Below are 13616 nucleotides of genomic sequence, written 5' to 3' on the forward strand. Positions count from 1 at the left end.
CCTGCCTGGCCCTGGCAGGAACAGCTGTCCCTGTCGGAAGTACTCCCTCACCATGGCAACTTTCAGGCCTCTGGCTTTCAGCTTTTACTTTCTTCCCTCACTACACTTCTGTTTCTCTTCCTTGGGAAGCATTTCCCATTCAATTATCAGGATAAAAACTTTCTTCATGTAATCTAGCAGCCGGCGCTGCCTTCCCTTACATGCTGGCATGTACCCTTCTACTCTGTCTACGCCAGAGTCAAGTCAGTGATGACAAAAGGTACAACAACCAAGTGAAAAACAAAACAAACACCTGGCTTCTGCTTAGCAAGTAAAAAGGTGGAAAGAGCATTGCTCCAACCCTTGTAAGAACAACAAAACAGTGCACATTAATGTGAAAAATCACACATTTCTTGGATCCATTAGAGTTAAGTTCACAGGAAAACCCATTACCCTGAAATCTAGGGAAAGACCTGTGCCTTCAAGGACAGGTGGAGCTGGAGCACTTTTTTACCTGGGGAAAAGGCCAAACATGATACAAGCCTGGAAAGAATTCAGCTAAAATTTTTAATGAATTGCTGAAGGCCAAATGTGGACTAGTGTCAAAGTCACAGACACCCTGAGGGGTACAGACACAACAAGAACTCAAACTCACTTGCAGGCTCTTCTCCACAGACTTCCAGGGACTCAAGAGCAAGAGTGCTGGCCTGGGGGAAGGCAGACACAGCTACTGGGGGAAAGGCAGGAAGCCGACGCACAGCCTAGATTCTTCAGCTCTTCTCTCTCCAAGAGAACAAAAACCTTCAGGAACTGAGGTAAAGGGGTCAGCCTGGGATGACCTGAAGGCACAAGGAAAGCCCCACTGCGGCTGGAAGGAAAAAGAATGCTCTATCCTAATGTGGGCAGGAATACACGTACGTATACCACGAGCCCAGATTGCCACAGGCCTCCTGAAGTTGGGGAAAGGGCAACATCGCTCAGAGGGCCCTACCGCCTGGACTCACCACCTCAGAGCCTGCCTAAGACTGAGGCTTGATCAGAACAACAGAGGATGTCTCTCTGGTACCAGCAGTCCACTGCTGAGGGAGAGTCAGCAGTGCGAGGAGAGGCCTTCTCTAAGGCTCACAGGTGGAAAGGAAAAACCAAGAGCTGAGGGTGGAACACTAACAGAGGGGCAAAAGTAGGTTCACAGTTGTTAGTCTGGAAAATAATACAATGATTAATAAATAATAATACAAGAATAAACTCTGTTTTCATGGACTTACAACTGTAAACCTATGTTTGCCCCACCCTGTCTTATAAAAACAAACCCCTCTGGCAAATGAGCCCACATCTTCAACACAAAGTAGCCACAGGAACTTGAAGCCTGTGATGCACTGAGAAAAATAACAGCAACAGTAAAAGCCAAAGCCAACTCAACTCCTGACTAGACTTCCCACCCACCAGCCTTTCCCCGGCCCACTAAAAGGCCTTGTGTGAAAGACAAGATGGGCCCAGGTGCAGCACAAATACAAGCGACCTCAGTCTCTACTGTCCTAAACGAGATGTCCAACGTACAGCAAAAAATAACAAGGCACACAAAAAGCAAGAAAGGAAACAACCCACTGTCAAGAAACAAAGCAAACAACGTAACCAGAATAAGGCAGTCCCAGATATCAGAACTATCAGGTAGGCAGTTTAAGATTACTATAATATATGCTAAAGGTTCTCATGGAAAAACTGCAGAACAGATGGAGAATTTCAGCAGAGATAGAAACTACAAGAAAGAATCAAACAGAAATTCTAGAAATCAAAAACATGGTAACAGAAATGATATGAGTTTATACTTCAAAGAAATCAACACACCCGAAGAAACCGTGAACTACAAAATGGATTAGCAGAAAACACCCCAAATGAAACATACATGTGCACAGAAAAAATCAAACAGAACACCAATCTCAACAACATTAGGAACCATCTTCAGAGTTACAGATCACTCCACCCACAACAGCAAAACACACACTCTTGTCACATGCACAAAGAAATCAAGACAGACCATATACTGAATCAAAAAACAAACTTAAAAAATTAACAATAACCAAAGTCATGAAATACATGTTATCAGATAAAAACTTGACATAATTGTTAACTCAGATGTATCACAGATCTAAATGTAAAACCTAAAAATGTAAGAGAAATCTTTGTGATCTCAGGTTAGGCAAAATATTCTCAGCTATGACACAAAAAGCCTTATTCATAAAAAACTTTTTTTTAAAGCTGGACTTCATCAAAGTTAAGATACTGAAAAATGCTGTTAAGTTACTGAAAGGCAAACAACAGACTGAGATATAATATTGGCAAATTACGCATCTTATGAAAGACTCTATCCAAATACATAAAGAACTCTCAAATTTTAATAACCCCCCAAAAAACCAAAGACCTTACTTATTTTTTAAAAATAGGGAAAAAGTTGAAGAGACTTTTCTGCTGTATAATTTTGCATTCCCACCAAAGAAGGTACATGGATGGCAAATAAAAACTTGAAAGTATACTCACATCATTAGTTGTTAAAGAAATTCAAGTTAAAACCAAAAATAGACCTCTATGCTCTCACTAGAATAACTATAATTTCAACAAACAAATTAAAAAAACTGACAATATCAACAAAAATGGGAATTTCATACTTCGTTGGTGGGAATGCAAAATTATACAGCTGCTTTGAAATTCCACCTTAGAAGTGTTTTATAAAGTTAACATATACTAATCACATAATCTAGCAATCCCATTCCTAGGTATTTTACCTCTCAAAACAAAAACTTTACACAAAAGCCTATACACAAATGTTTATAGTGACTTTATTTGTGATCACTAAGAACTGAACACAACTCAAAATATTCCTCACCTGGGAATGGATAAACAAACTGTGCCACAGCACATACGGGAATACCGTAACTCAATAATAAGAAAGAACTACCAATACAAGCAGCAACTGGATGAATCTCAAATACAAATGCATATGTAAAAAAAGCCAGACTGAAAATGCTACATACTATTATCATTCCACTTATATGACATTCACAAAAGGCAAAACTATAGAGACAGAAAACAGATCAGTGGTTGTAATATGGGCCTGGAGGTGGAAGAAAGAACTGACTACAAAGGAGCATAATGGAATTTTTTGAGTGATATTTCCTGATTCCTTGATTGTGATGGTGATTATGCACCTGTTGCTGTTTGTCAGCATCTGCAGAACTGTACAATAAAATGGATGAACTTTACTGCATGTAACTTATAACTTAACTTTAAGAAAAAAAAAATCACTCATTTTTAAGACATTTCAAGCTATCTCATTTAAGAATTAACTAGGCTTTCTTAAATCTTTCTAAGACACCTTAGTGACCTTTCCTCCAGACCAAAAATACATTGACTTTATTGAAAATAAAAATGACATAGTATAGCAAGGTCGAAAATGAGTCTTAATTGTCTGAGTCTTATACACATTCCAAGCCTTTACATTCCATAGGGTAAGGGTTGGTGCCCTGCAATACTTCCACATTTTATTTAAAATGTAAAACCAATGTAAAGTTTAGTATCTATCAACTCTCTGACTAGGAAGTTGGGATTAACAGGTTGCGGAAGAGAAATATGAGGATTTGTTTACATTTGTATTCCACCTTAGGACTTTTTTTCTGATCTACAATAAGATGTACTTTCATGCAAGGAAAGTGAGAGGGAGACAGAAATGTCAGTAGGAAAGAACGGACAGTTGTGTGCATGTACCCAAACCAGATACTAAAAAATAATTCACATATCATATAAAATATGCTCTGACTTCAATCACAAATGTCTAGGGTTTCCCAGTATTACTTAAATGTCCTTGCCGTAATATAATAAATTTTTTAATAAAAAGTTTCTACTTATTCAAAGTAGTTAACAGAGGGCGATAGAAATGAAAACAAGGAATCATTTATGGTCTCTGACAAAGAACCATAATCCACTCAAGTATCTGGGTGCTGACTGCATACTTACTAATCATTGCTTAGGCACTGATTAAGCATTACTTAAGCACTGCTTAGAATACAAAGCTGAACAAACAATACAATCCCAACAAACTGCTATTTTTAAAATATAACATACTTCTGTTTTTTTTTAATAGACTATATTTACCTCAAAGCCAAGTCTATCCTTTTCTTTCCAAAAACAAAAATGTGTTACTTTCTTATCCCAGAATTCATCTGGTTTCACCACACAAACAAGGGACACCTCAGCTGGAACAACATTCTATAAAATATAGAAAAATAATTATGTCATACATGTAAAATGAATAGTTTTTTTAAGTTATAAATTATTACAAATTCATGATTAGGCTCACTATTTAAAAGGCCTTTGGAGAAGAATTAAAATAACAAAGTAGAAGAAATGCTCTAAACTTCAAAACATACATAGCAATAAAGAAATACTTGAAAGACAAGTTGATTTAGAAAAGATTACAAGTAAACAGAAATATACACAGTATACATGAATTACTTTTGTTTTACTGAATCTCTCAAACAGGAATACGTATAGATTAAAATGCAAGACAACTCTTAGCTAAAAAATTATTAAATCTATGAGATGAAAATTTTTTCTAATTCAATTATCTTTGAAAATTCTTCAAATAACACAAAATCAATTTTCTCAAAAAGTAAGTTTCTTATATGCCATTATATAAAGAAGCCAAAATTCTGTATGATTATTAACTTGAGGAAGAGGACAAAGCTAATCCTTGACAAATACAACTTCACATTTACCAGATATGGCTATTCATTATTACCTAAAAATTGAAATTAACATTTTCCAAGTTAGTAAATATTCTATGTATATTTTATCATCAAGCCCCCTAGAATCTACCTTTAAAATACATCTGAAATTTGCCTATTTCTACTACCTACATTTCTAGTATCCCAAACTACTCAGCCTTTGAAATATCCTGTAGCAGGCATCCCTGCTTTGTGTTTTCTCATGCTCAGAAAAAAATTCAAACCCTTTACCAAGGCCTAGAAGGCTCTGCAAGCTCAGGGCCACAGTGACTCTCAGATCTCACCTCACGCCCCTCCCCTCTGACCTCATTCCTCTACCACGGTGATGCTGACCTTGCTGCTCCTGGAATGTAACAAGTCTGTTCCCACCTCAGGACTCTTCCCTTGATGTTTCCTCTGTCTGGGATGTTCTCTGCCCTGTAGGAATCCTCCTCCTTCAGCTCATTTGAAGATTCTACTCAAATATTCCCCCTTCAGAGACCTTCCCTGACCACCCTATCTAAATACCATCTGACTCAGTCTCCTTTTATCACTGAATTTTTCTTCCTAGTATTTACCACTACCTGATGTCTCATTGTCTAGTAATTTGCCTAACTGCTCATTGTCTAACTCCTCCAGTAGAACACAAGTTCCTTAATGGCAGGCACTGTATCTATCATGTCACTCCCATGTGCCTGGCATATAGGAGACAATATAGATTTGTGAAATGAATTCACATTAACAAATGGGTATCATCCTCCCAATTCTATGGTAGAAAAACTGAGGTTCAGAGAACTGAAGTAATTTATCTAAAATAAGAGTTAAGTGATGGCGCTATAATGGTTACCTGGCCTGTCTGACTCTAAAGTTCTATCACACCATTTCAAATGTTCTAGACCAGGATCAGGAAGTTCTTTCTGAAGATCCAGATAAAAAAATGTTTAGGCTTCACAGGCTATACAATCTCTGTTACAACTATTTCTATTCTGCCCTCATAGTGTAAAAAAAGCCCTAAGCAATATGTAAACAAATAACCGTGGTTGAATCTACAAACTCTAGAGACAAACTGCTGTTCCAGACCATAAATGGCATAACTTAATAACAATACCTATTATATAATTACAATAATAATAATATTTTAATCAATTAGGGAAAAACAGAAAACCTTTTTACTTAAACATGTCATTGGACACATCACAAATCTAGTGTCCCCTGCAATGAACGGGCTGTGAATAGGTAAAATAAATTCAAAATAAAAGCAAAACTTTTATCCGAGGGAATGGAAAGTTTAGGGTAGATGAAGGCTTATTCATATACTGACTTATAAAAGATTGTTACTTTGAAATCATTAAATAGCAAAGCTGTGAGAAGGAAGACAAACCAAGCCACCCATCTGAGAGAATACTGGTCATAGGCAGAGCCATCTCTAAGCTGTGGGCTTCCAAACATCACCAGTGCCTCCTGAAATGAAAGCAATCACTTTGTATGCAGAAACTGCCTAGCTAGGAGTAAATGGCGGACCACTGCAATTTCTAAAAATGTTAACTATTAATAAATCCAGAAGTTGTTCAAATACCTATCAGGAAAGAAATCACAAGAGGAGATTAAATCATCCTTTGACTGTTCTTCAAAACTGCCAGTGATCAAGGTTCAATTCAAATTCAAACAAGTCCCAGCTCATCTGTGACACAGCTGAATGGCAGGATGAAAGACAGAACACAGGTGATGATTCATGGATTTCTCACTCACTAGTTATTTTAACAACTTTTACAGAAAGGAGTTAATCCTCTGAGCTTAGAATATAGAAGTTCTGGGATCATATCTGACAGAATTAAGTTATTATGGGACACTAATCTGTGCCCCATTAAAAACTGATCCTCACTGGGGAGGCTATATCCTTTTCACCCCAAGAAGTGATTCTCAAGATGGAGGTTCAGGCCAAACAGTTAAGAATGAGGTAATGGGGACCACCTCAGATACATCACCTGGTAAATACAAACTCTGTAAAGGATAAAGCTAAGGCCACACTAAGTTCCCATCATGGCCCTTTCCCATTTTCACTACAAGAACCTCACTAAGCCTTGAGCCTCAGTTCACTTTGGAAATAATAGAACCTGCTTTCCCAAGGTTGTAAGGATAAAATTAAATAATTCATATAGCAAGCTTAGTACAGCACTCGAACTCTATTAAGCTACCACGTATTTCCTACTTCATTTAAAACTCTTGATCTTTCTCTCAGAATCAGTGATATTTACCTAACTGAATGTTCATTATTCCACGTAACTGCCAACTTATTTCCCCCAAACTGGTCCGCCATCAACTCCCTTCAGTGTATTAGCTTCATTTTTGAGCTATCACTAAGTCAGTGTCCCTGCCAGGAAAGCTCTTTTCACTTTTGTTCATCTAAATTATACAAGCTCTTTTGTTTTGCTCATTTAATTTTTACCTTAATTGTAGCTGTTTATTAAATGCTAATTGGTGAGCTGCCAGAGTCCCCGAAGACACAGCTGTTACGTAAATTTCTTCTGGATTAGAAATAAACCACCTTGAATCCTGGTGCTTTGTGGAGGAAAGGGAATGACTTAAAACCACCTAGGAAGCTTTTTCAGACTAGACTTACCCAGTCCCACTCCCTGCCTGTACTATGGGAATGGGGTCAAGTGGGTTTAAGGCAGTTAGTACAGCCTGAAAAAGCTCCCAGGTGAGTCTGATAACATCTGCCTTCATACTTTTAGCCTCACTGGCCTACTTGCTTAAATAACTTCTATATCATGTAATTTCTGATCATTTGTAAACCTTTAGAATAGGGCTGAAGTTTATTTTACTACTCAAAGTCAAACCTACAAGATTGAATTTACTATATCAACCCAATAGTGAGCTGTACACTTCAGAGGTCAGTCACTGCTAAGAAGTTTGGGCACAGTCCTTATAAATGAAATGCATTTGCTATTATCACCTTATTTGTTGTTGTAAAATAAAATCATTTCCTGATAGTCAGAAATAAAATTACCTGTAGCATTAAGACTACTGTTTTCACCACATTCCATTGTGATTTTCTGCCATCCACAATCACGGTAAATCCTCTAGCCTTACATTTTTCACTGAAATGAAACAAAACTACAAAATATTAAAAAACGCTTCATATGTTATTCTTCATAATCCTAAATGAAGTTCACATTTTAATTGTATATGGAACGGCATTAATCTCACTTGGTTTGGTTTACGCCGGCAATACAGACTATCCTTTTGAGTTTTCTCAAGCAATTTATTTTTCTCATTTCAGGATATATTGAGAATTTACAAGCTAATATGGCAAGAAAATTACTTTAAAAGCAAGGAAAGTCACTTTCTTAAAAAGAGAACATATCAAAGCAACATCTGGATGGTCTCACTGCTCTCTCAATTCCTCCATCTATAAAATGGGATCACAGTGAGGTAGGTAACCAATGAATGCCAAGCACATGTGCTTCTTGTCTTTTCTTCCTGTCAGAAGTATAAGGTATGTAAAGTGATGGTGTAAAACAGGTAGAAAATAAAGTAAGCTGTTACTAAACCACTGGAAATGGACTTTTTTGTGTTCTTTTGGAGAAATGTAATGAGATGAGGTAGCATGTGGCATTCATAACAATTCAAAGCTTGAACACACCATCTCTTACCCACTTCTGCTCCCACTTTTGCACTTAGTCATGTGACCAGCAAACTATTATATTGTGTGTTGGAAAATGTGTTATTGCTATATACTAGATTCAATTATTCAAGTATTTACTAACAATTCCCAGAAGACTACCCTAATAAAATGCAACTATATGAAAAAACTCCATCATTAAAGCAAAGCCACATGCCTTATTATTATTATTATTTTACTTATAAAGACAACTTGATGCAGGGATCTCAGCTGCTCCTTCCAACACAGTGGAAGAACTATAGTTTTGCTTAGCAGAGCAAGGATTTGGTAGTGAAAACTCTCTCCATTCAAAGTTCTCCCAGTTGTGTACATTATAGGCAAGGTAAACAGCAGACCCTTTCCTGAGATTTAAACCCAATAGTCTAGGGGATTTTACTAATCCTTCCTTACTATCTCAAAGAATTCACATTAGCCTCAGGAGGATTCTTGGAGAAGTGATGTCCAATTCTACTGAGAAACAATAAGATCACAAGAATGAGGATGATAATGCTAAAGATTTGTAAGAACAGGTGTGCCTACAGGCAAGGAGAGAAACAGGTTCAAAAAAACGAGAGAAGTGTTCAAGAGGTGAGACAAATTGAACCATATGTCTATAGAAAAGTCTTGCACACTAGTGTTCGCAGTAGCATAATTCAAAATAGTCACAACAGAAACAACTCAAATGTCCATCAACTGATAAACAGAAAACAAAATGTGGTAATCCATACAATGCAATATATTCCATAAAATTTCATGGTATGAAAGAAATGAAGTACTGATAGATACTACAGCACAGATAAACCTTGAACATATTATGCTAAGTGAAAAGTTAGACACAAAAGCCCATATATGATGTGCATTCACTTAAATGAAATGTCCAGAATGGGCAAATCCATAGAGACAGAAAGCAGAATAGTGGCTGCCAAAGGCCGGAAGGAGGGAGAAAAGGAGAGTGACTGCTAATGGGTATAGGGTTTCCTTTTAGGCTGATGAAAACATTCTAGAATTAAACAGTGATGGTCACACAACCTTGTGAATATACTGGAAACTGCTTAATTGCACACTTTTAAAGGGTATGCAAATTTTATGGTATCCAAATTATAGTTCAATAATTATATATCTCAGGTATTGAGATGTTCTACTTTTGGATTTTGCATTACAAAATACAGGACCCATTAAACACTGTTGGGGGGAGAACTGTGGCAATATAATGATCACTTCTGGATGAGCAACAATATGTAAAAGACTTGCTGGGGGAAGAAAATCTGACATCTAATGGCTCGTTGTGGGATAGGTTAGAGAGAAAACTCCAGGAGTTCCCTGCCAACAAGACATCTTGGAAGACCACTATGACTTAGGGAGGGCAAAAGCCCAAGACAGACCAGCTAGATAGGGTAGGTGGCTGTTGAGTGGTCTTCAAGGAAGTGGTGGCAAGTCAGGGACTTCGAATGCACTGTGGGAATTTGTAAGCGGGACAGCCAAGACACAGAGCTCCCTAGTGGAGCGCACTTCCCAGTTGGCACTAGGGCCAAGAGAAGTATGTCACTCCCAGGATTTGGTATTTTCTTGTCACTGGCATCTGTATGTCTCAGATACAGGTTACACAACTCTATTACAGAAGTTTTACACAATGCATATATTTCAAAGCACAGTCTAAATTAATCTGTACATTAAGACAAAGAAAGTAATGAAGCTTGCAAATAACAAATACCATCTGCAATGATCTTAATGATATGAAATTCTCCAAATTTATCTTTCAGGGCACATAAGAACACCCTTAATCATAATTTTCTCACATTTTACTAAAATGATGAAAATACACACAATCCAAAGACACTATCTGAAAATTGCAAGATCAAGTGATCTCTCAACTACCCGAAAGGGATAGTTGGTTTTTTTTTAACTTCATTCCTACAAGTGGCGTGGCAGTTTAAACTATTTTTAACAACATACTTAATTTAGAAGTATGTTATTATGTCCCTTACAAAGGGCATGTTGGAGCTGAAGTGCTATAATAATAAATTTCCACATTATCATTAACATGTTTATGATTGTATTTTAAGAACAATAATCAAAAATATCTATTAAAATCCTGCCTCCCTGTTCCTACCCTGTTAACAGCCTTCAAAGGTAAGGTGACTGAGTTAACAGGGAGTAAAAGAGAAGAAGCTCCTTAATGAGCTCGCTAACTCTGACTAGTTGCCAATGGATTTCCTGGGTTCAGTGTTCTGTAGCTCTTCACTAATTCTTCTGATTAAAACAAAAGGCTCTTCTCCTCCACTCATACAGCTCTGCTTACACTTACATAGTGCCATTAATTTCACTTACGCTTTTATTATAACTGTCATTTACAGTTTATCTTCATTAGATAATATGCTCCCCAAAAGCAAGAATATTATCTTATTGATATTTTGGCAGCTTCTAGCACAGTGCTTTAAATACACAGGGCCTTTAAAAATGTTACATGATTCAATCAAATCACTCCTCAGTCAGAAAGCGAAAACAGCTTTCCTTCTCATTCAAAAATGAAGCCCCTACCGTGGCTGACAACGTCCTCTATGATCTGACCCCAGCCTCTCTCTCTCATCACTCTCCCAGAACTCTGTCTTTCTCCTGAACTGCCCCAGCCACACCAGCCTCCTTACTGATCCCACAACACGCTTAGCCTGCTCCTGCCTCAGGGCCTTTGTATTTACTGTTCCCTCTGTCTTAAATGCCCTTCCTTAATGCTCTTTTTTTTCTTTTTTCAAGATTGAATTTATTTTTTAAAGAGAAGGCAAGGGAGAGAGAAGGAAACATCCATGTGAAAGAAAAATCGATGGGCTTTCATATGCGCTCCAACAGGGGACTGGGCCAGCAACCCCGGAATGTGCCCTGACCAGGAATGGAAATGGTGACCTTTCCTCTGAGGAACAACTGAGACGCACCAGTCAGGCTCTCAATGCTATTTCAGCAGACATCTGTAGGGTCTTTTCCTGAATTCAGTCATGTCTGATAAAATATTATCAGTTTGTAAAATACTGACTCACACAGCATTCCCAAACCATCCCTCTCTTAACTCTTGTTTTCATAATACTTATGAACATCTAATATACTCTGTTTTATTTGTAATATTTGTTTGACCATTAGGAAATAGGCTGGGTCTGCTTTATTCACCCATTTCCTCACCACCTAGAACAGTAAGGATCTCATTCTAGGATCTCATGTATTTACTGACTAACAAAAGACTACCACCTAAATGTCTGTAATTTTTGGCAAGTCATTAAACCTCTGTGTTCTTATGTTTCTCCTGTAACACAAATGAGTTTTTCTATAATTATGAAGAAACAATTAAAAATCCAAATCTGATTTTTTAAAAAAAATTTTAATTTAAAACTTGAGAAAAATAGAAAGGTAACTTCTGTGCCTGTCAGATCTCTAAAGAATTAAGAATAATCCGGAGACATTTTTCAAAATTCTGATGCCTGGGAGCCCACCTCCAGAGATCCGATTGTTTTGGTGAAGCCTCACCAGACTTCAGCCCCCAAATATTACAACATGGGACAGGAAGCTGGGCAGGAACTTTCTGTTTTTGTTGAAGTGAGGGACAGACTCGAGCAAACAGGTTAAGTTTAAGTTTTGTCACAAAATGTAAAAATTAAAAATCCAAGGACATTTGGATTAAAACATAAACATTTTGCATTTTTTAAACTAAAAATGTTTTAAAACTTCTAATAGCCTTCACTCAATATATTAAAACCTACAGATTTATATCTGTATAGGGAAATAGCTAACTAAATGAAAGATACTTTCTATTCAACATATTTCTCTAAATTTTATCAAGTTGTATGATAAATAAATAATCTTCATGTTCCTTAAAAGTTGACTGTACACACACTTTGGAAATCTGGATATTATTCAGTGTATCAAGAACATAAAATGAGTATCTTATCTGCTGTGGTATCATAAATTATTGATTCTAGTATTTTTAATAACTTCACTATTAATAAAAGCACATAAGATAGCAAAGTATGCTCTAACAACAGCAGGAATCACAAGTAGGTAAACGACACATTGAGATGTAAGAAGACACCTTGGAGTCACCTTGGAATGCTGAGTAGGTAGTCTAAGGTGACACTCAGCTCATCCATGTTTGTTTGTTCCAAGCATAATGGAATTGTCAGAATGAGACCACTCCGTCTGTCTTTTCCTCCTATTAAAAAAAATGTAAATTTAACATATAATAGATATTAAAGCACTAAACATATAATATATATTGGGATCCAATGTTACTAAAACAATTACAAGTTTAGACACCAACAAAAATGATCTAATGGCTATTTCTTTTATCTACTATAAATGTTTAGAGTATTTTAGCAAAATTATATAAAATTTAGAAAAAATAAGAGGATAAAATTCACCTATGAAATCTCCACTTGAACATAGCAATTATCATTCTGTTTAATTTTCTTCTATTTAGTCTGCTTAGTAATGTAATCAACATATCAAGCATCTATTGTGTGCCTAGCACAATAAACATTTACAAGTAAAATTAAATAAATTTCCAATCAACCTAAAAAAACCTTTAAGCCATAAGAAATAACAGTATGAAATATGACAGTTTATTTGCTAGGCTGTGTTGTAGAAAATATATATATAAAATATTATAAGAATGATTGAGAAAATAATAACAGCTGTGACAAATGCAGAATGTTTTCTACAAAATTTAAGACTTAAAAACATAGTTAGAATTTACAAATCAAGTCAAAAGAGCATTCTGTAACAAGGAATGACAAGAGTTAACTTTCAAAGGTCAGCTAGGCATTCTCTGTTCATGAGGCAATAGAGAGAAAGCCCTGCCCAGCTGAGAAGGGTACAAGGGACCTGGGTACAGAAGCCTGGAAAGCCAGGCAGTGGAACTTACATTTCATGTATGTTCAATTCCTCTTCAATTTTCCAGAAGCATTAAAATGTAACCAATACTTTCATATACACATAGCATGTTTGAAAGTACCCCAGATGACTGACTTTTCACACTGAAGCCCATCTTCTGACCCAGCTTACGCATGTGGCAATTTTAGAAGCCTAAAAGCCAGAAGACACTAAAGGAAACAATTCTATACAATCTAAAAGGTGTGAGATAAAAAAATGACTCCTATGAGTCACATGGATGTAATTCATGTACCAGCCGTACATGATCTACCTTTATTAAATTAACCATATAAATTACTGATATT

The 13616-nt window shown here is 36.6% G+C and overlaps 1 protein-coding gene across 1 annotated transcript in view; it reads right to left on the bottom strand.

Moving 5' to 3' along the window:
- The window catches only part of SESTD1 (SEC14 and spectrin domain containing 1), a 98114-nt gene that overhangs the window by 47589 nt on the left and 36909 nt on the right, over nt 1-13616 (bottom strand). The window contains exons 3-5 of the mRNA XM_037130031.2: nt 12484-12592; nt 7747-7837; nt 4126-4239 (exon numbers count right to left, since the gene is read on the bottom strand). Of these exons, the coding sequence (XP_036985926.1) occupies nt 4126-4239; nt 7747-7837; nt 12484-12592 (314 nt within the window). The remainder of the gene's footprint in view (nt 1-4125; nt 4240-7746; nt 7838-12483; nt 12593-13616) is intronic.

Source organism: Artibeus jamaicensis, unplaced genomic scaffold, assembly GCF_021234435.1.
Source record: "Artibeus jamaicensis isolate MK-2021 breed Jamaican fruit bat unplaced genomic scaffold, CSHL_Jam_final contig_391, whole genome shotgun sequence".
Taxonomy (NCBI): domain Eukaryota; kingdom Metazoa; phylum Chordata; class Mammalia; order Chiroptera; family Phyllostomidae; genus Artibeus; species Artibeus jamaicensis.